General features: G+C 40.8%; 1 protein-coding gene across 16 annotated transcripts in view; it reads left to right on the forward strand.

The window, feature by feature from the left end:
- SEMA4D (semaphorin 4D) overlaps positions 1-23578 on the forward strand; it is a 98107-nt gene extending 74529 nt beyond the window's left edge. For 6 of the 16 annotated variants that reach the window (XM_088155916.1, XM_088155918.1, XM_088155917.1 and 3 more), the window contains 4 exons: positions 3150-3322; positions 3546-3589; positions 4694-5579; positions 7501-7701. In XM_088155916.1, coding sequence (XP_088012042.1) covers positions 3150-3322; positions 3546-3589; positions 4694-5579; positions 7501-7561 — 1164 coding nt within the window. In that variant the 3' untranslated portion in view covers positions 7562-7701. Of the gene's footprint in view, positions 1-3149; positions 3323-3545; positions 3590-4693; positions 7143-7500; positions 7708-9548; positions 9574-16774; positions 16797-17073; positions 19191-21877; positions 21976-22482 lie in introns of those variants that run through there. The other 10 variants (XR_015799215.1, XM_088155924.1, XR_015799216.1 and 7 more) reach the window with 10 other exon arrangements.
- Positions 23579-23588: the final 10 nt, after the last annotated feature.

Raw genomic sequence — 23588 nt, forward strand, 5'->3', positions numbered from 1 at the left:
GCTGTGAGTGAGGGCTTCTGGTGAGGTCTTGTCTGCCCAGTGGGGCACCAGCCATAGCTCCAGCTGGATGGCACAAGAGCTGCTGCACACTCCAAACCTGGAAGCTGTCCTGCGCTGTTTATCAGTTGCTTGGTTTAATCATGGAGTGCTTTTGTGGCAGTAGGAGAATGTTCATTGTGTGTAGTTTGCACACGAGTTAGGTTTCTGCCCCTAGTTACTAAGACCTTCACATCCATTAATATATCTGTCTATGCCATTTGTAGCATCAGTGAGATTTTCTGGGTTTCATACAGAATGAATCCCTCTTTTGAAGTGTCTAGTAGTAATACCAGCATTCAGTAGCTACCTAGTGATTCATACATAAGTGCTCTGCAGCTTAGGGACTTAGAATACTTTGAAACAGCTTTTATTTTTGTGTGATGTTTAATAAAAGTTTTCATTATTATCTCAGTAGAACAGAGCTTTATGCCATAATTTTTACAAGCTCGTTCTGCACACTTATTTATTCTTTCATGCTTATAATAGAAAGAAAAGACAGTATTTTTTTCCAGATAAACGAAAATTAGAATTAAGAACGTCTGTGCTTAGTTTTCTGTAAATGTGTTTGTATTTTTAATGATACATCACACTGACAACTCACTTATACATCTGTGCAGATACGTGTTGTGTTTGTGTCTGTATATATATATATACACATAGAAACACGCACAAAGCATTTGTTTGATCTGAAAAAAAAAGTTTCAAATTACTTGCTTTGACAGGAAATTTTGGAATTTGCCCTGTCATAGAAGATAATGATAGATAGCTCTTTTAATATATATATGCTAATACCCATTCTTCTAATTGTGGGGTCATTCTTACACTGGCTTAATGATGATTTGCCTATTTCAGGGGAGTGCAAAGAAAGAGTTGGACATTAAGCCTGATACACATCATGTAGCAATTTCAGCACGTGTTTGGAAGGCTGCTGTACGAATAATGGCATTGAATTTATTCACTCTGGGTCCAGGTTCTGCTTACTCACTGAAGTAATGCTGCCTGGTACATTCCTATAAAACCAGCGGCCCTTTTCAGTGATGGGGAGTGGGAGGTTGGGTCAGCTGCCAGATCCGTGGTAACTGTATAGTCACAGTACCACTCCAGCAGGGATTCCTGCTGCTTTCCAGCCTGAAAACACAAGTTTCTGCTTAGGAAGTCCATCACAGAGCTGGTATTGTGTTACATGTCATGGCATCCCACAGTAGTGGACGAAGCACAGAAGGGTAACATTTAGCCTCAGGGTAGGCTTTAGACCTCTTTGGAGTCAGAGTCCTTTCTGAGCGTGTTTTTTCAATAGTCTCTAGGTTCTTCCCATAGTATGTGGAGGGTGGTGAGCAGTCAGATGAGCGTGCAGTAGATCATCTTAACTCTTGCTTGACTGGAAGGTGTGTCTGGATTTTGTTTTTAACTGGTTTGCTCATCTTGCTGCCTGTTCTGTGAACTCTTGGATGTTTGAGCTGGGAAACATGCCAGGACACTACAACCCACACATAGTGTTGACTGTAGCAGTGTTATCCAGCAGAGCACAGAGAGATAAGCAGTGCTTGGTGCACTGTGGAGATCTTCAAGCAGAATGGGAAGCTTTTCCTAGGAAGTTGTATGTCTCCAGCACTGTAGATTTCCTTCTACGAGCACTGCAGCACAGTCCAACACTAATCTGTGTTAAATTTCAGGATGGAAGAATGCATTTGAACGTTTGTTTGACTGTCGTTCAAACTGTATCTTTCAGTGCCAGCAAAATCTTTTTTGATGGTGTTTTATCTTAAATTTCCAGTGTCAAGAGTTTCCCTGAAAGCTGTTTGCACACTTTATATGCAAGAAGGATTCAAACTAATTTGTGCTTAGTCTTCCAGCTTCTGCTAGAGACTTCCTTATGATCATTGCATTAAAGAGACTGACCTGTTCGGAGCTGTTGTGGCAGAACCTCCTTGCATCCTTAGTTGAAAGAGCAGAGCATCAGTGAGCTCCAAAACCTAAATGCAGCCTTAATATTTTCTTGAGGGTGTTTATGATGTCAAGACTAATGCACCTGAACATGAGATTTTTGAAGAATGTTTCTGTGCTTTAAATCTTTCCTTGGATGTTATCATCACTTTGTGACCATACTCATCTCGCTGGAGTCAAGCAGTCTCACTGCAGACATGACTGGGTACATTTCTGTGTACTGAGATCAGTACAGCTGCATCCATTCCATGCTTGGATCCAGCTCGTTTGCCTGACAACTGCAGTAGGGTGCTGATAAACTTGCTCAGTATTCTGCTCAGGATGAAGCCAGCCCACTGGTGAGGTGGGGTGTGCCATTCAGCTTTCTATGCAGACCCTCTCAAAAGGAGTAGTGGGTCAGTCACAGTAGATTTGGGTTGCAGCACAGAGGCTTTTCTTGAGGCTTTGCCTGATTATATATAAAGTCAGTGTACCTTTAGCCATCATTTTCCCCAAGCTCTAAAGCAGATGAGTGAAATAGGGTAGCTGCCTGCCTTTTATAATAAGGATGAGTGTGGTCTTTTCCTGCTGTGCTCAGACTGCTTTGGGATCCCCAGCAGCAATGGTTCAACACTCATTGTGATTATTTTCCTCTTCCAGGTGTCTTGCCGGTGCTCTTTCCTTTCAGTACTACCAGTGTTCTTCCTTAAGAAGCACTTGACTCTTGTAAGGTTGACGCTGATGTGGCTGCAGGGACTGGCTGGCTAAAGAGCTGAAGGCAGTAGGGCTGCTTTGGATTAACAGGAGCAGCCTTACTGCCTGCTCAGTCTTGCGTGTGCCAACTACAGCCTTGTCACCAGTGCAGCCTTGCCTTGCCTCACAGAAGGATTACTGTATTCATATTTCTGGAAAAAACTGATTAATTCATAGTTAGACATGGTTGCTTCACACATACCCCTTCCAGTTCTTTATTGTCTTTTTACACTTTCAGCATTGCTGCAATATTTCCAAGATAACTTTCTAGAAATAAAAGCTAATAAAATGCTTACTCTCCTGAGGTACCACTTTTTAAAAAAAAGACTGCATATATGCAGGCCTTTAATAATATTTAAATTGTTCCATGAATTGGGTTTGAGAAAGTGATTGATTGGCTGTGATGTTTTTTTGTTGTGCTTTGTTTTCTTTAGGGCAGAAGATACCTCTTTGCTGGTTCAAATTCTGGTGTGGTACAGTCCCCTGTGGCATTCTGTGACAAGTACACCACTTGTGTTGATTGTGTTTTAGCAAGGGATCCTTACTGTGCTTGGAAACCTCTTGAAGCCTCCTGCATTGATATTTTCAAAGAAGGTGAAATGGAAAGGTAATAGTATCCTTTGATTACCTTACAGTTACAATTAATATTTAATCAGTCTTGTCCCTTACTGAAAACCAGAATTTTAAAAATTTAATGTTTTCAAATACAGACCTTTTCCTATCCATTTATGTCTGCTAGTGCTGTTTAGATGACTCTTATTAGTACAAAGGGATTGGCAGACTTTAGGAAACAAGATTTGAAGTTGTAATGGTTGGATTTCCTTTTACAGGAACTGGATTCAAAACATAGGTGGAGATGCATCTTCTTGTTCTGGTGAGTTAGTCTTCAAAGAGCTCCTAGCTAGAGTGGTGAAAGAGTTTCTGTTTAGTTCAGCTTTGCTTTTGTGATTATCTGGACATTCATTTGCATTTTAATAGATATGGGATTCTGCTTTGACTATTTGAGCATCTGTACAACCTGCATGTTATCTTAAAAATTGTCTGTGTTTGTATGCATTTCAGTGTGCAGTGCACAACCCCCTAAAATGAATGGGGGCACCTCAACAGTGACTTGTGAATGAAAGCAATACCAGGAGTACTTCTATTGCAGAGGCCTCTGTCTCTTTGATGCAGCATTTGACATTCTACTGTGAGCTTTGACAAGTGCATGGTTATTGCTGCTAGATCAGATTAAATTATTCTGAAAAAATAGCTGGTTTTATGGTGAGAGGGGAGGGGGAACTTAGAACATTATATAGAGCAGCTGAAGTACCTTCTACAGTGCTTTGAAACAAGTAACTTTGGGTCCTTTCTTTATTGTGTGTGCTGCTGCCACCAGATCAAGATCATAAAGTGGAGTAGAGTTACAGGAGATTTTAGCTGCAGAAAAAAAAAAAGCTCTTAAGAGTTTTATTTACTCACTTTTTATTTCTAATCCAAGCAAAGCGTGGACCACCATGAGAGCTTTGCTTGTTATTTTTTTTTGTTAACTTACAAGGTGCCGTAAGTTGTGGATGTGCCATAAGTGCAAATACCCTTTTTTTTTCAGAAGAGAGTTCCTAGATCAGTTTCCTTCTTGGATACTTTATAGTTGCTGCTTTACTTAAAATTCACTGATTGGATATAACGTAAGACCAGGTGCAGTATCTTTCCCAATGACTTTGCAGGTGCACACTCAGTTGTGGGTCAGTGAGGTCTCACCTTTAGATGTGGAGGCTGTCTTAGAGTTGAGGTGTCCTATCTCTTAGTTTGTCTTGATGTTCCACGTGCAGCTTGATAGTCCACTGAGATTCTTGCATGCTGTCCACCTGGTCTTGTGAGGTGAATGCCATAGTCGTCATGCTTCCAGTAGGACTGTAGAACAGTCTGGTGAAGCTGTACAGATTAGAGCAAACTGGAATCATTGCTGATACTCTGCACGTTTATTTTGATGTTCCAGATAAAGTAAGAGAGAATCCCCTACAGCATACATTCAAGCATGGGAGCACAGCAGAACTCAAGTGTTCTCAAAAGTCCAATCTGGCGCAGGTAGTTTGGAAGTTCAAAGATGATGTGCTGAGAGTGGAGAGTCCCAAGTACCGTCTGCTGGAGAAGGCACTGCTCATCTTCAATTTATCAGAAGGAGACAGTGGTGTTTACCAATGTTTGTCAGAAGAAAAAGTGAAAAATAAGAAATTTTCTCAAGTGCTGGCTAAGCATGTTTTGGAACTGAAAAAAATGCAGCATACCACAGTGGGCCCCACCGTGACAGCCACACCAACAGAAGGTAATAGTGATGTGCCAAAAGTATCGGCTGTATCAACCGAGGGGTCCACTGCTCACTTCTCCACCACTCACATGGTACCAGTAACGACAGCAAGGATATTAACAAAGCCCATTGGCCCTGTCCTAACAAGTGTAGCCTCCAACACAGAGCTCTTCAATTCAATACCTGATGCAGTCCCGGAAAAGACAATGTTCCTCAAGTCAAATGATAACTTCCTGTTGATGTTCCTCTTTCTCTTCTTTTTCATTCTCTTTTTGTGCCTGCTCTCCTACAACTGTTACAAAGGCTACTTGCCAGGGCAGTGCTTGAAATTTCGCTCTGTGATGCTACTTGGTAAGAAGAAGACGAAGTCAGATTTTTCTGATTGTGAGCAAAGTGTGAAAGAGACGCTGGTGGAGCAGGGCAGTGTCAGCCACCAGAGCGGGGAGCAGCCCAAGCCCGCGCACGACACCGGCTACGAGACGGAGCCCGACTGCGGGAACAGCCAGCTGCAGGCTGGGGACTCGCAGGCGTCCCGCGAGGCCAAGGACAAGCCCTTCGACGTCAAGTGCGAGCTCAAGTACGCCGACTCGGACGTGGAGGGGGACTGAGGGACCCCATCAGTGTCGCTCTTAGTGGCAGAAGTGAGCTGTGGTCCTGTGGCTGGCTATTTGAGCACAGAGAGCCTGGGTGTGACAGCTAAGCCATAGCAGGGTTACATGCTTAAGCTGTACAGCAAGCCAATTTTCATTCAGATCCAAACAGATTAGAGAAGTGGTGTACTTGTCTGGAGACCATAGCATCTTGTGTTGTACTGTCTTTTTCTCTGTTTTTTAAAAATGGCCAGTTTCAGATCACCACTTGTTTGTTCCCCAGTTTTTGCCCCCCACTGAGCACTTTGCTCTAGTGAAGCTATTTGCTTGTTCTTTGGCCATATTCTTCAATAGAGTAAAAGTAACTTTATAATTCAGTTGGCTTTAAAAAGTACTTCAGTCTTCACATACTCTTAGTTGCTATTAAAAAAGATCTAGTTTCATTTGAATTCCAAATTGGAAATTGAGTTTAGTTTATCAGATTGGTAAATTATAGACTTTTGTCCAGATTGGGACATTTTTTTTTTCTTTGCTTCTAGTGATTGCTTTTAGTTTTATGCTTTGTGTTATGACACACTAGATCTCTTTAGTTGGTTAAAGTTAATTTTTTTAACTATTCTATAAGTATCTTAGATTTTAAGGTATAATGGGGATAGCATTGCCTTGATTTGTGTAAGACTCAGGGATAATCTTGTTTAAAGGCTCTTTTCTTTGCTGCTTTCTAGAAATGTAGGTACAACAATATCAGTACAAAACATGGAGTAAGTGGGGAATGGGGAAGGAGGAAAAAACGCTTTGCTTTTTTTTTTTATTTTCTCCTCCCCACCAGCCAGCCAGCTGGACATAGTCACATTTTATTTTCTCTACAAAACTGGATTTTTTTTTTCTTTAGTTTATAGAACAGTACAGGCAAGCAACTGTCAGTTAGCAGTGATACGGAAAGAGATTTCTTGCATTGTGGAAGCAAAACAGGAATCAAGAAGAATTAACTCCAACAATTCAGCTAGTGAGCGACTCGCTGGAATGGACTGTTAGGACACAGCCTGATGAGAAAACGTTGCTGATTTTTTTCTTCTTTTCAGATTCAGAAATAACTCAGCTTCTTTTTGTGACAAATACTTGCAGCGTCACCCTTTCCGGATGATATCTTCACTCTCCTATGCAACTGGAGACTGAAACTGGAGCTGCTTAAACAATCAGTCCTTTGAACTGTTGATGTGAATCATGCCTGCTAACGTGAAAAGTGTGCATTTGTTCTCAGCCTGGTTCACAGCAGCACTGTTTGTCTGTAAAAGCATTTTATGTGTGCAGTACAGTCCTGAAGAATTGTTCCTCTCACTGCTTCTTTCTGTAAATATTGCTAGAAGTAGAGTACATTTTAACAGTACATAGCAGTATGCCTGGGCTGCTTTTCTGTGTTGAACCTTCACACAAACATAATTTAGGCCATCTTAGTATAAACAGTTTATATTTTATAAGATTCAGTTTGGTTTTATTTTTCTATTTTTAATTATGTACATATAACAGAATAAATATTAAAATAAATTGTATTACATCTTGGCTTTTCTGAAACGTGACGCAATGACAGTGCTTTCCATTTGGCAAGCACTAATGTTCCTTCTGGTTTCCTTTGGGGGGAAATGTAAAAACTCTCTAATTATTTGAAGCAGCCTCTCAGCTTCAGTTGAATGGATTATAACCCAGGGTGGGGAGATGGGAAAGATGGGAGAAGAACAATGTGGGTGAAGGAGGAAAGTGCTCTTCTCTAGGGGCCTAGGGACGCTTCGTCTTAGTACCCTTCTAAAACCCATGTGTCTTCTTGCATTATTTCTTCATTGTGTGATGTATTTCTTGCAACTTCTTTCCTTAGTACCCTTTTACTTTCTTTTCTGTCCTCTTCTGTCACAGCCTCATCTCCTATACCTTTCCCTCCTACTGGTACCTCCTTTTTGTCCTGTGTGGGAAGTGATTCACCTCCTTCACCCACCAGTACCCAGCCTGATGTTTGGTCTAGCAAAGACCCCGTAAAGGTCATGTTGTTGCCACCTTTCCTAAGTGACCAGGCACAGCATGTTAGTGTCCGGGGACCCTTCCACCTCTTCTGTCAAGCCACAGGTAAGTTGGAGGACCCCTGTATAAGCCAGCACTTTCTGCATAAAAGGTTTAGCTATTGTCACTATGTACTGTATAAATCCTACTTTTGTGATGTTGGGGGGGAAAAAACAAGAGCAAAGAGAGACAGTGTCAGAATGCCAGCATGCTCTTACCAAGAATAAGTCATTGCAAGTACTGTACTCTATAATGGAGGCTCTGATTCAGCAACCCACTTTAGCATATTAGTAGTCAGTTGATTTTATTAGGCTTACTTGCATGCTGAAGGAGTTCCGTGAATCAGGATTGTATATGGATGTTTAGCAGGTAGATATTTTCATTGTCAGTGTGTATGCAATTTTAAAAATACTTTTAAATTGGATTTGAACTTAGCATCTATTTTCTGGACCACGTCAGTCATTCATTTTTCCATCGTATTTCAAATGAAGTACATACAATAATAACAACTTCTGTTTTATAACAGATATTTTTCTGAGGTATACAGGAGGACAAAGCTATTTTTTCCATAGCAATTCAGCCTTTTTTTCCAGTTTTTGTTTGGATTGTTACAAATTACAATTTGTAATTGCTGGTTTAAACTAAGTGTGATTCAATGGATTGAAACGGATCTTCATATGTAACCTTACTCTTTTAAAAATGAAATTATATAGATTGAATAATTCTAAAAAGTAGTGTTGTTCCGTATTGGCACTTCTGTTAGTGTTATGTGGAATCAGATCAAAATGCCTAAGTCTTTATTAGCACAGATCTTAACAAGGGCACTGTTTGTATTTCCGTGGCTAAAACATGGCAACAACAGTGAGATGAAGGTTCTTTCATAAAATAGAATAATTTAGATGGAAAGCACTTTCTGGCAGTAATTTGTTCTTTTTTGTGATAGGCAGTTTGGAAACTTGATTGTCCACCATGAAAAATGAAGTTTTACAATAGCACAAAAGATTTAAACAGTTTGATAATTGTGCTACAGACCTAGACTTTATTTAGAATTACTTTTTTTCATCCAACAGTGCCCATCTTAATATGGTGCTGATGCTGCTCTTAAAAATTGTCAGTAATTGTATTTGCCTTGGTAGTGAACTTAAGAAGGAAGGCTCAGTGTCCTAAAGTCAGCATGTGGACTCCATTCCTCAGGAGGTGTTGGGGTGAATAGTGAAAGAAACTCGAACAACCACCTGACATCCGAGGGTTGCAGTAATGGCACAGGTGGGGCCAAGGTGACCCAGCTATGAAAGTGCTGCTCAAAGCAGGGAAGGACTGGACTTTGCATTATGGATAGAGCTTTTGCTCCCTTTGGGAATCAAGGCAGTTGGCTGACACATCACACTCTTCTCTTACCCAGAATTACGATTTCAGTCTTTTGATTTAAACAACAAACAAACCAGCAAATGCAAACCAGTACACTGAACTGGTGCAGATATTTGTGTCTTTTAGGGTCCTGCATGTGAGGATATATTAATTCATCCTGGGTGGGGGGTGGCTGAACAATTGCTTTTGCAAGAAAGGTCTCTGTTTGGATTTCTTCAGTTTTTTTCCATATCTGTTGATATTTCTTTATGTTAACATAGCTTTAGTGGAATTTGATTTCTCTCAGCTATGAATGTAAGGTAAAATTTGTTTGCAAGGAGCAAAAGGGTTAAATGAGGCTGGCAGAGAGTTAGATGTTCTGCCTGGTTGTCTGCAAAAAAAGGATATGGCATCAGTAAATGTATGATGCAAATACATAGATTGCCACATCATCCAGTAAAAACCTCAAAGCTTATTTTTAATTAAGTTTCGAGGTTAATTGTTATTTTATCAGAATTGCTGAATCTCTTCCTTTTTTAATTGTAAATATCTGTTTCAAGCTGTCTGGAAACTCAGCAGGAGTTGGTGAGTTCTTTTGCTCATCTCTTACTCATCCCACATGTTTTAACCTGAAAACTCGCCTAAGGATAAGACTTTACAACCTTGTAACTGGCTCATTTCCATAACGTAAAGTTAAGTGGATACAGCACAAACAGCACTTTTGGCTAACTGCTACATTTTTCCTGAAAAATAAGGGTTTTTTTCAAGCATAGAATACTCCTCTCTTCTGGAAAAGGGAGGAATAAATCTCCCTTCACAAATTTTCTCCCAATTTGTCTCTCTCTACTCCCCCAAAGAGTCTCACATTTCTTCAGAGACCTGTCTGTTTGTATGTGCATGGACAAACATTAGGTTTCCTGTGTACTTCCTGTAATAGAAGTTTTCTCCCCCATTACAGAATTCTTAAAACTTTTAAAGGCAGTTCAGGCAAGTTTCAAATAAGCTGAACAAATTACTACACCATCTGCTTCAGGGGTGTGAGTTGGTGATGTATGCACCTGCTGTATAATTTCTCTGGTGTGCTCTGTTGAAAACAGGTATAGTAGGAACAGGGATTTTTTAGAGTTTTGGTTCTGTTTGAAGGAGTTTTACTGGCACCTCTTCCCCCAGCTTTAGAGTAGCATCTCCATGTCCATAACTTCCCAGACAAAACTAAAATTTGGTGAGTGTTCTGTGCAACAGTTTAAATGCTTCTGTAATCAGAAACGCTGCAAAACACTGTGCTTCACCTGCAGATCGAGCCTCTCGATCCTGTGTCCATGGTGTCAAGATGACTCCCTCCCTTAGTTCTGCTGGAGATTTTACATACTGGATTGTGTTCAGTCTTGGTAAAAAAAACCCCAGTAGTGTGAACATAAAAGTTCTGTGAACTTGGAAATATACTTTCAAGGAGTTATTATTTCATGGAAATACTGAGGTGGGTAACTGGTAACACCCACGCATAGTGCCTGTTCCCTGTGGTTAGGCTAATTTAGGAGGCGTACAAGAAAGTTGCCCACATCTGTGGAAGAAAAGATCCATAGCTTGCAAGAATCAGAATTGCAAGTGGTTCACTGGAGATTCCTGTTTGGTGGAGCCTGAAGTTGCTCTGAAAGATATTCCAGAAGGGTGGGAAAATACAGCACAGTGAAAATCTGAAATGCAGTGCACTGCCCTTCAGGAGGACTGCTGCAGACCGAGTCAGACTCTTGGCAAGGCACCTACGGAGCGAGTGCAAAGGAGACCAGCCCCAGGCTCGTCCAGGTGCCTGAGGGCTGCCCGTGCTGGTGTCACCAAGCGCTGCTGCGTCGCAGCTCTCAGCTGAAGGGCTCAAAAGCCCATATGCCTAATTTTTATCCTCCAGGAGGAGGAAGTCGTCTGTCGGAGACTGACTTACCCATGGAAATGAGTAATTTATTCTTGGGTGAGGTTTTTTTTTGCATGATTTGCATGATTGCATCAGCCATGGTGCCCTGGGGTGATGTGGTCTGGTGCAGAGCTCAGGAGAGGCATGGAGGTGAGCAGCATCCAGAGCAGAAAGAGCCTGTCTAGGAATGTTCTTTGTGCTAGAAAAAATGTCCAGAATGACAAATGACAGAATTTAAATTACAGCATATCAGTATTCTGTAATGGACTTTACTGGGGTTGTTACTTTTCTGTTCTTAAGAGAACACAAATAGCAATTTTTCATACACTTGTGTTTTATAATCACCTGAAGTTGATAAGCGGCTCTTAATTATGTCTATGGAGAGATTCAATGTTAGTTTTTGAAACTATAATGGTTTAATTGGTAGCTGTGAAAGGAAAAGCTCTGCATGTTCCAGGACAAATCAATCTGCTGCACAAATATTTCAAAACTTTATAAAATTTTCAAAATTTTATGCAGTATATTTTGAGATTTACAAGAGTGATGCTTTCCTGAAGCAATACCCATGACTATAATCTGTATGCTTAATAAATGGTCAGTTTACCTTCCTGTGGGAATGGAAGTTTGCACCTTGTTAAACAATTTCATATCCCACTTTATGAATTGTCTTTGGTGTTTTATCACATGCTCTTTGACTTAATTTCACTATTTTTGGCTACAGTTATCTCGTAGCTGTTCATTCATCATTTTGTGGTTTTGTACCTTTTCTTTCAGTTATTTCTGCACTGATTAAACTTTGCTTAACAACACAGTGGCACTATAAAACATTTCCTGTGTGCAGATCTCTGACATGCCACCTGTTCAGTATTATTTGGGATGCTTCTGGAAGACATGTTGAAAAATTAGAACTGTTCCTTTAACATACAACAGAAAAAGACTTGGAAGTTTTTATAAAATTGGGTAAAAATTTTAAATTATTTAGCATAAAACTCACAGACATTAAAGATACCCTTGTTACTTTAGATTGTGATATCTTAGGAGTGTAATTTACTACAGTGCTGGCATTTATTTTTCAGACATGGGGCCTGCTGAGACCCTCATAGCTAAGTCTGCATGCAAATCCAACAGCATTAAACACCTTTGTAAGTGCTGCTGTTACCTGAGCCCTGATGGCTTCCTTCATAGTGACTTCTGTAATAAAATTGAAAATTTGTTTTTATTAGGACTGTGACATGGATGATGCATTCTTAAATTCTGGCATCAGCAGCAGTTTTTTGAAACTTTTCTGTAGAAATTCCCTTTGCTCTGCAGTTTTATAGTAATGGTCAAGATCTGAAATATGTGGAAAGGTGTGCAACAAGAATGCCTTTCCAAGTTTGTTGTTGTAGGTTTGTTTTTTGTTTTGGTTTGTTTTGGGGTTTTTGTTTGTTTGTTTGAGGTTTTTTGTTTGTTCTGTGTTGTTTTAACTTTATATTAATTTTCCAGTAAAGACTAGAATTAAGTGTAAAGATAAGGATAAGGCAAATTAAAAAGCATCAGGCATCAAATTTAAAAAGGGGAGAGCAAGGAAAAAAAGTAGTACCCAAAGTGTCTTTTTATTTTTTCCTCAGAAGATTTCAATAATTTATTGTTTTCCTACAATACCACAATGTGGTATTTCCTACAGTTTCACAGTGTGCAGCTGACTGCACTCGTACAGGTTTTTCCTGTAGAATAAGGTGCAGCTGGGAAACACCTTGTGTGTCTTTTGGTAGTTTATAAATGATTAAAACATAAAGAAAGACCATAAAGTATCTTGGAGAGATTAGTCCACTTAGGACCAGCAGCTGCAGCCTGCAGTGGCGTGTGTAGAGCACCTGAGGCTGCAGTGTGTGCCGTGCACACCGGTCGGTGTTCTGCACACTCACCCCTGAGCCTTGCAGGCTGCACCTCGTGTCAGCAGAGGGCTTGGGGAAATGAAGGACATGAAGCCATTGCTTGGTTTTCAGAGCTTTCCGCTGGTACCCTCACACAGCTTGAGTGAGCCATCCTTGTGAGACAGAGCAGCTTGTCAAAAATGGTGTTGAGGCCAAGGAAAAGAGTGGCAGCTCTGTACAGGAGCATCTCTGTGAAGCAGCAGCTTTGCTGTTCTGTTGTCTAGTTCATCTTTTCGGCTTGCTTGGGGATTGGGTGCTGCATGGGCTGTCAGCAGACACAAACTGCCTGGATCACAAAACGGGCAATATTCTCCACTTGAATTTAATATATACAATTTTGGGAGACTGTGAGGGAGTAGAATCTGTGTCAGATTTTGTAGTGTGACTAGGTATGTATAAAAGGAGAAGCTTGCTTCACACTGGGGTCTTTGAAACCTGAATGCCTTTTGGGATGTCTTCTCTCAGGACGGAGAAGGATTCACCAAGGTGTGTTATTTTCTTCTCTGTACTGTTTGCTCACAAGAGTTTACTTGACCTCCCGAAAGGGAGAAGTTTAAGAAACTTAAAGTTTAGCCTTTCTTTTTTTGCAATTCAGCATAAATATTTCAACTTTTTCTCCTTGCGAATGTGGAACTCTTGATTCAGTAATGCCTCAGCTTGAAGCAGTACACTGGTAATAACTGCTACACCATGGCCATGATTGAGCAGCTGTATTTCCCAGCCCTGCCTAGTGAGATGTGATGAGTTTGCTCTGGTATTGGAATCTGGGCCATAACCACAATTTTGTGCTGTTTTCATCAGAACCCCTGCCAGCCAGGATTGCAACCTGACTACCCGTACACTTGTTTTTCTTTCCCATGAGAGCTACAGCCTGTGGACTTGTCATTAATAATCTGTAGGTGTGGTGGCTGATAAACTGAGTACTAATTTAGACCAAATTAATCTTTTTTAATTTAGACCAAGGCATCTTTTTTTTTACTATTTCAGCAGAAACTGCTACCAGAACTGTGTCAGCATATTGTGTGCACTGTCCCCACAGTCGAGATGAAAATCTCATTTCCATCTCTTCAGTCGTCTTCCTGTTAGATCAACCTGGAAAACAAAGCAAAAGCAGTTGTTTGTGTTCTCTGGAGAACAGGAGTGATTTTTGGGAGAGCATGTTAATCCTTAAAATATGTCCTCCAATTTTCTTCCCTTAATTTTAAAACTTAATGTAGTAGCCTTGTTAGATAGATTCTATCATTCTGATAGAATGGCCAAAAATAATTAGGCAAACACAAAGTGCCAGGGGAAGTTTAGGCTGGACATCAGGAAAAGAAAGAGTGATTGGGCATTAGAATGGGCTGCCCAGGGAGGTGGTAGAGTCACCATCTCTGGAAGTGTTTAAGGAAAGACTTCTAAGGATATGGCACTTAGTGCTGTACTCTTGTTTATAAGGTGGTGTTAGGTTATATGCTGAACTTGAGGATCTCAAACGTCTTTCCCAACCTACTTAATTCTGTGATACTGTGAAAGTGGAACCTAATTTTTTTTGTGTGACAGTCCCTGGTTTTAGCTTACTAGTGCTTCATCAGATTTTTTTTCACAGACCATTATCTAGGTTCCAATTGCAAACCTTTTTCTGGACATCCTCAAAGAGCGTCTGAATAAATGCACGAACAGTTACCAATTGCATTTTTATCTAATGGGCTGGTCAGCCATTTTCCCAACCTGCTTTAAGTTCCACTCCAAGAAAACGGATGCCATGTCCTGCTTGCACCTACGTATGCTGTGTGTCACCTCTAGTGACTGGTTGCTGTTTCCAGCTCTTACATGGTTCACATTTCACAGGAAGCACTTCCTGCTTTTCATCTGCCATAGTGAGGCTGCATCAGCTTGTGGTGTTGATGTTACACAGAGGGATGGGTCATTTAATGAAGCCCCAGGTGTCTGAAGGACATCATGCATTCTTCAGTATGAAATACTTTGTATTGGAAGTCATATTCTTTGGCATTTCAGAGAGGTCTGTTTTCTTGGCTTTTTAAAGGGATTTTTTTCCATTGCTGTCAAACTTGTCTTCTAGAATGAATTGCCCTACTTTTAACAATCAAACACCAACCAACAAAAACTACCAAAAAATGCACCCCAGTTATAGGAAGTACAGGCTTTGTAACTTGCACACTATTTTCAGAAAATTGCAATGATGCTTGTCTCAATTTAAAGATTTCCCCCCCCCCCACTTTTCTAATCAGCTACCCTCTGATGGCTTCACTTTGTACTGATTTATTATTTTGGTATCTTATCAGCAGCAATGACTCAGACTCCTACAACTCCAGAAACTGGGACCAGTCCTAAATCTTTCATTCACATACTGAGTAGTGCTGGTGGTAATGTTTCATATTAATGATTGACTAACTTCTTCCTGAACTAATTTTGATGTCTGATTTTTTTAAAAAAAACCTTCCTGCATCCAGATTATAGTGCCTTTTTAACATCTAATCCCTGGTCCAGATGTGAGCTTCCTGTATGATCTTGATTCTCAGAAATCCGGAATGTTTGTTTCCGTAGCATTCAGCAGAGCTGCAAGCTTGATAACAGGCATTAAATCCAGATGCTGTTCTTAATCTGATGCACGTGGTGAGCTTTGAAAGAGGTTTTGGTGTGTATTGGGTTTTACAAGGGAGGTTTTTTTTCATTTCCCTTCCCTCTGGATAGCCTCTGGTAGCAGTTCTTTGTCTAGATTTCAGACTTCTTGTTACCCTGGTAGAATTTCTTTCTGGGACACCTGTCACTTATCTTCACTGGATTTCCATTTGCTGTCAACTTGCATAAATTGTTAGCTGGGGTGTAGGTTTTCTAATGGCTCCTGCTTTTGTACCAACTCCTCTGTCTTGGGAGTGTTTCTAAGAATGTAGGGAAGCCTTACTGAAATGGTATCCTTCAAGAACTGGGTTAAAAATGAGGGAGACCCTGTGCTGAACCACCACCAGTGGTAGCACTGCTCAGGTTTTAAATGCAGCTTCACTGATGCTTTTGAAATGTTGCCATGTGCAGAGAGCTGTGGAGACACTTGGCACAAGGAGCCAGCTTGGCCAGTGCTCCCTCTTGCTGCCCCTGCCTTATGTCACTGATCTCTATTTTTAAAACATAATGTGCTCCTTTTAAATTAGTGTCTCTAAGCTGTCTTGAAAATCACATGTCTATTAGGATGTGATGCGTATATGGCAAATGCTTACTTTGGTCCTGTATAGGTGCACCTGTAGGGTGCATCCCCATGCCGCTCTGAATCTGTAGCTGTATACTTCCGTTCTTTAAGTCTGGTTTTATTTACTTGCTTCTTTTAACTTTAGGTCAAATTTACACCAATGCCCAGTGAATGCAGGCAGACTGTGAGTGGAAGATTACAAGCAGTTGCAGTGGTTTGAGTTTCTGTGCTAACAATGGTGGTTGAATTTTTTGTCTCACGGAAAATATTGAGGAAAAAGTCATCTGGGTATTAAATATGTGGTTTTTGTAGCCCAGCCTGATTTAACCCATGTCAGAGAACCCATTCGGCTGGCAGAAACTACCTAGACCATCACTACTCTGGCAGTTACTACCTGGGCATTATCATCTCATTCAAACTACTGAAAGAAAAAAAAAATGAAGTCTGTGTCGGAAAGAAGCAAACACTTCCACAGACACTGGAAATTTTGAAGGGCTTATGCAAAGAAAAGGATCGTTCAGATAATGCCACAAAGTTTCATGTATTTCTGTTTGATAACTGATAATTCCCCTTCTAAAATCATAAAGGTGGTGAAGTTGATTTTATTTAATCACATGTAATTAGTGTAGTTTATTAAAGCAATGCTTTTGAAGTTAACTGTTTGAAATACATTTCATGGCTGCTTAGACACAGTTACTTATGTACCTAGCCTGGTGTGCTGTTTAATTCTCTGCTTGATTATTATGTTTTAATGATACTACTTTTTAACAATCTTTCAAGCATTCCTAACATGGATGGCAAAGTAAGTAGATCAGGTCAGAAACTTGTATTTTAAAGGTTGCACTAGACATGTCATTAATATTTATTATAGTGACAGTAAAAAAAAGCAGAGTACATGTTCGTATTTTCCTTTATCTTCAAAAAGTATTTCTCTAACCATTAAATATGAGTCTGAATTTCTCACCACAGAGTTATAGAAAATTTGCATTTAACAGATGTGATTCCAAATTTTTGTAGATTAAACTGTTTCACAGTGTCTTTTTTTCTATTGCTCCATCCTGAAAATGAAATCAAACTAGAGAAGGTATTGCCTGAAAAGTGGAAGCAAGCTGCACTGAAACCCTGAGTACTGCTTGCACCTAGATACTGCTGTCAACCAGTGTAAGTGGGCATGAGTGTGTATCTCTGCGGATTTCCAGTGCTTCTGACTGCACAGAAAAACAACGGAAGGGTAAAATTGCCTAGTTGCACTTCATAAAGGGCCAATCTGAACCAACGCAGCTTGCAAAATTTCGTGTATAAGGAAATTGCTGCATTTTAGTCTTTTGGTGAAATGTGGATGTAAGCTGAAATTTTGGCAGATTCCCAGCACAATTGGGATCTTCAGCACTGGAAAATACAGCAGCTTCTCTGGTGTGACTAGTACATCTGAAGTAAGTTTAGGGAAGTGTCCTGCACTAAACATGCTGCTTCCTTGCATGGCTCTAAAATGGCACAGAGGGATTTTGATTTTTTTTTTTTTTTTTTTCTGTTCTTGCACTTATTCCTCCCATTTGTCCAAATTCTAGCTTCAGCTTTAGGTTACTGAAATAATTTGTCTCTGGTTCCAGACTTCCCATGAACTTAGTCACATGTAACCTATCTGCTGTTAACTGTAGAATGAGTACAACCATCCATAAACCACCTTTATAAAAAAAAAAAGTATGTGCTGGACAAGCTGTTTCCAGTCCAGTGTATGCTTGCCCTTTCTGCTTTGTTAGAGCTGCTGTCAGCCCTTCAGACTGTGCCACTTCCCTCAGAGAAACTCCACAATGCTTTAACTAGACCACGTCCTCTATCATTCACCCTTAATGCTAATTTATGTGCCCATATATGTGGGAGATTTGGAAACAAAACTTAGGAGTTAAGAATTTAATATGATAGGCAACATTAAAATGTCTACAATGTACAAATATGTAGTATGTATACAAATGTAAAAACTAGTAGGTTTTTATTGTGCATGATTATCTAAAATTTAATGATAGAATGTATTTTTCTAGAGAAAAGATGCCACATCAACTTGCAATATGAAGTGCTTACAGTAAAAGCTGTAGTAGCTTCTGTCACAACATATTTGCAACAATAGTTCAATTTCTTTTTCCCCTAATTTCTCTTCACATCTTCTCTTGCTAAGGCTAGTCTAGATCCTAGGCCCAGAGGGAGAAACAGTCATGTTTTAAACATCAGAATTACAAAGTTCTTAGCTTGGCCCAGATGTCTGTATTTTAAATGGAAAGGTTCTGACGCTGCCAAGTGCACTTCAGCCAACCTTGCTAGCTAGTTTTCTGTGAACAGCTGTTCTGTCCTCTAGGCTACTGTTAATATCTGATTTATTCAATTGTTGCCCTTGCAGGTTAAGACAAATAATACTAACAAGGCTAAAAAATTACAAAGGCTCTTTGTTGTTGATCCAAGCTTTTTTCAAGTTCTGTCTTGCTTAAGTGCCTGCTGTGACTACTGGTTCTGGTTTTTTTTCCAATTCTACCTGTTTCATTACTAGTTCCAGCATCCAGCACTGAGTTCTTGAACTTTTCCCCTCCTGGCCTTTTTTTTTCAGATTCTGCAAGGCATGTCTCAGGTGGTTTCATCTTTGTACCAGGACCTAGGTTGGGCAGCAGTAGGCAGTTTTTCCTAGTGCTACAGGAATTCACACAGGCAGATAGATGGAGTTCATCACTGGCTCTTACCGTGTGTACTAAGTTCCCCATTGTGGGAACCCACACAAAATGTCTCAATACAAATGCACAACTTTGGCTTGAAACTAAATTTCCAGTGCTAGCTCCTCTTTATGCCGGGTTTTGGTACCCAGAATTTCAGCTGAAGAAACCTAAGAAACATTTCAACCAACCATTTATGTTTTTAAGCCTAATCATGACATGATGGGGTTTGTTTTCTTTTCAAAGACTTATCTTCTATTTTCTTACAGAATAATCTGACATTTTTACAGGTCTGGATAGCTCCTACTTTGTCTGGGAGAAGAATGGACAAAAGATGAAGGCATGCATCACAGAGCAATCTCACAAACTGCTTGATGGCAGAGTGCATGTTCTCAGCTGGGTGAAAGATGCAGTATCAGAAAACACAGAATACAGATGTTCATTCATCTCAAAAGTTGGGAACACAACGTCAGAAGTGCTGATCACAGTGGAAAGTAAAGGTAGGCCTTTTCAAGTGTATGCTGTGCTTGGCCTGATCCTGATATGAGTAAAGCTCTATAATATTCCCCCATAAAATGTGCTTATCTGAACATGGTAACTCCTACCTACTGTATCAGTATGCACTTCATTTATGAAAAGGTTTTAGTGCCATAAAAACTTCTCCCTCTACCCCCTCCCTCAAAGGACTAATGTAATTTAGCAGCTATGATCCAGAAATTGAACCAAAACCTGATAAACTAATTCAAAAAAACTGAAAAGCAGATGAATAATAGAGAGCTACAAATAAGTACTCTGATGGAATTCTACAGAGTAATGTAGAAACAATCTTTAATTCATAAGGACTTAAGGAAGTCAGATGGTAAAGAGAAACTCTATGCTGGATTTTAAAAATTGCATGATATGTAAACCACTTATGGTTGAGCAAGGTCTGTTCCCTCTGCTCCATTTGGACACTAACTAACTAGGCAGGAGGGCAGTTAGGTAACTTCAACTGCAGGATTTTAGGGTGTCCAGACTGCCTGCTGCAACTAGCTCTTGAGACCTTACCCAGGTGTGGAGAAGGTCTGAACAGTCTTTAAAAAGACAGCAGGAACAAATGAATATGATACAGCAGGGATTTTGGCAAGATGAAGGAAAAATTTAGAACCTGGTTAATACAAGTGTCAAGGAAGGCTCAATGCTTCTTTTTTCAATCTCTCAGCAGAGAGAAGCCATGGGAGTTATGCCATCACGGCAGTTACTTTGAAGTCTGTCTCAGAAGCAGAATTAAGAGCATCTCAACCGAACAAATATAATTGTAAAACAGAGGAACTCTCACTGTGCTCTAAAAACATACGATTGTTGCTAATGTCCCAAAAGATAAATAGAAAATATGTCACCATCAGTCTTACATTCTGCAAAAAAAGCTGGCAAATAAACCAAGATGCAATAACATAACCTTTCTTCAATTATCGATGTAAGGGAGTATTATAAGGAACTCTTGTGTGAAATTACATGACGTGGCTGAAGGATCAGACCCAGCCAGCACGGGTTTAGGAGAAGCAGGTCCTGCCTGACCAACCTGGCCTCCTTTTATGACCAGGTGACCCACCTGGTGGATGCAGGAGAGGCTGTGGATGTTGTCTATTCTGACTTCAGGCAGCCTTGTGACACTGTCTCCCACAGCACACTGCTGGAAAAGCTGCAGCCCATGGCTTGGACAGGAGCACTCTGTGCTGGGTTAGGAACTGGCTGGATGGCTGAGCCCAGAGAGTGCTGGTGAGCAGTGCTGCATCCAGCTGGGCATCAGTCCCCAGAGGTGTCCCTCAGGGGTCTGTGATGGGCCAGTCCTGTTCAATATTTTTATTGGTGACATGGATGACGGGATTCAGTCTTTTATCAGTAAATTTGCAGGTGATACCTAACTGGGGGGGGGGGGAGTGACAATCTGTTGAAGGGTAGGAGGGCTCTGCAGAAGGACATGGAGACACTGGATTGATGGGCCAAACCCAGCAATATGAGGCTCAACAAGACCAAGTTCTGGGTCTTGGGCAAAGTCCAAGTGTTTTGGCCACAGCAACCCCAGTGCTACAGGCTGAGGTCAGAGTGGCTGGACAGTGCCCAGGTGAAAGGGACCTGGGGGTGCTGGTGACAGCAGGTGAACACGAGCCAGCCTTGCCCAGGTGGCCAACGTGGGCAGCAGCATCCTGGCCTGTAGCAGCAATAGTGTGGCCACCAGGAACAGGGCAGTGATGGTACCTGGTACTCAGCACTGGTGAGGCCACACCTTGAGTTCTGTGTCCAGTTCCAGGCAGCTCAGTATAGGAAGATGATGGAGTGTGAGGCTGAGATGCTTGGAGCGTGCTCAGAGAAGGGCAACAAGGCTGGTGAAGGGTCTGGAGCACAAGTATTATAAGTAATGGCTGAGAGAGCTGGGGTTGCTTAGCTTGGAAGAAAAGCAGGCTCAGAGGAGACTTCATTCTCTGTAGCTACCTGAAAAGAGGGTGCAGACAGGTAGGGGTCAATCTCTTCTCCCAGGACAAGAGGACACAGGCCTAAGCTGTGCCAGAGGAGGTTTAGGTTGGACATTAGGAGGAATTTCTTCACAGAAGGGGTGACTACACATTGGAATGGGCTGCCTAGGGAAGTGGTGGAGTCGCTGACCCTGAAGGTGTTTAAGGAAAGACTGGATGTGGCGCTGAGTGCCATGGTCTGGTTGACAAGGTAGCGTTGGATCATGGGTTAGATTTGATGATCTCAGAGGTCTTTTCCTGATTGATTCTGTGATCCTGTGATTACTGAAAAATGGGGAATAGTAACTGGACCTGTCCTTCATGTTAACTGGTCCTCTCCAACAAGTCACTTTTCTCCCCAGGCTTGTTATGATCTACCTGGAGCATTCCTGTGCTTATTACAAGGGTTTGAACTATTAATTTATAGGTCCTACCTTATAGATCTCAAATCACAGATAATGGCACTAAACCTGTTTACTCTGGAGGCTATTAAGTTTGCTGCACAGTGTAAGAGACATAACAATTTCCACAGAACTTACTGCCAAATAACATGAAAGGATGTAGAGCCAAATAAGGACAAGACAGGATGGGGATTCCTTCCTGCCCCCTTCCTGCAGGACAGGCACTCCTGAATCTGATAAGGTACTGACTTCTGCCATTATGTGGTTATGTAACCATCCCATTTCCATTTTCAGACAGTGCTGGTCAGGATGCATGGACTAAAGAATTTGATACCTGGAGAAGTGCCATCAGTGAACATGACAAGATGATGCAAAACTGGAGGAAAACATGGGTAAGACTTTTATAAACTGCCTCTAGCACTAGCGTTTCTTCAACTGCATGTATTTATATAACAAAATGATCAGTATTCCTGTACATGTCATCATTCTTGACCCTCTCAGCAGTAAAGTCTGTTCTATGTATGACACTCCTTGCAGTTTTATCAGCTTGTTCCTTCAGTCCACTAACCAAGCGCTCATCATCTTCCTACACAAAACAGTAAGTCTGTGTATAGTGAATAGAGCAGATCAATTTCATCACGTCTGTAGACTAACTGGATTGCAGAGACTACTGAACTTCATAAATGGTACTGTCCATAAAAGCTGAAGTTTCTTTTCTTTAAAAAAGGTCCACAGCCATCTATTATTATTTTTCTTGAGCAGTTAGAACAAAGATCGCTTTTGAAAACCTTAAAGATATTATGTTCTTGCTGCCCATAGAACAGTTAGTATAGGCAACCTTAAGCCCTGTTTTCATTTTTAGAGTGGTATTAACACATAATTCTGAAATTTTTCTTCAGGAGACCTGCAACAAGAGAAACACCCTCTAATGGACAAAGGAATGAACAGGCTAAGAGGAGAAATGTATGCGAGTTAAGAAGACCTGTTACACTTAATATCGCATTTGTGATGACATTAAAACTGATATTCAGGAGAACCACCTCAAGCATGAAGTGGAAGGGGATTTTCTTCCTGCACCAAAGAATAACTAAGCTAAATTACATGGTACAAGAAAGGCCATCCATCCCATGCTGCAACTATCTCTGGTTTTCTGATGTCAGCTATTTCAGCTTAATAAAGAACAAAAGGAGTCTCAGCCAGACTTATGCTGTTCAAAGAATATAATACGGTTTTTTCTGTTTTGAGTCCATTAAGCCAACCAGGTAATTTTGGGCTTGAGGATCTTGGCATATGATTTAGAAATTAGGACATGGATCATATTTATTTAAAGGCATTTCAACTTGTACACCTATTTTTCTTTTACTATGTTTACCCTTACGTTGCCAGTGTTTTGAAGAGCATTCCTTTCTAGTGTCAGCAAGCTCATTTGTTCAAACGTTATTTCCATTGGTAATTGTGCTGGGTTTGAGTTAATTTTCTTCACAGTGGCTGGTATGAGAATCTTTTGGATTTGTGCTGAACACAGGGTTGATAATGGAGAGATGTTTGTTACTGCTGAGCAGGGCTTGCACAGAGACAAAGCCTTTTCTGCTTTTTGCACTGCCTGGATGGCAAGGAAGTTGGGGGTGCAAGGAAGGCTGGGAGGAGACACAGCCAGGGGATATTCCAGACCATATGGCATCATGCTCAGTACATAAAGGTAGGGAGGCATTTGGAGTGATGTCATTTGTCTTCCCAAGTAACTATTATGTGTGATGGACCCTGCTCTCATGGAGATAGATGAACACCTGCCTGCCCATGGGAAGCACTGAATGAAATCCTTGTTTTGCTTTGCCTATGTGCATGGCTTTTGCTTTTCCTATTCAACTCTCATCATCTCAACCCACAGGTTTTCTGGCTTTTACCCTTCTGATTTGCTCCCACTGTGAGTAGCTGGGTGGTGCCTGGTTGCTGGCTGGGCTTAAACCGTGACAGTAATAAAGTTTCTATACCAAATCAAGAAGTT

Source organism: Sturnus vulgaris, chromosome Z (genome assembly GCF_052056855.1).
Source record: "Sturnus vulgaris isolate bStuVul1 chromosome Z, bStuVul1.hap1, whole genome shotgun sequence".
Classification (NCBI taxonomy): Eukaryota; Metazoa; Chordata; class Aves; order Passeriformes; family Sturnidae; genus Sturnus; species Sturnus vulgaris.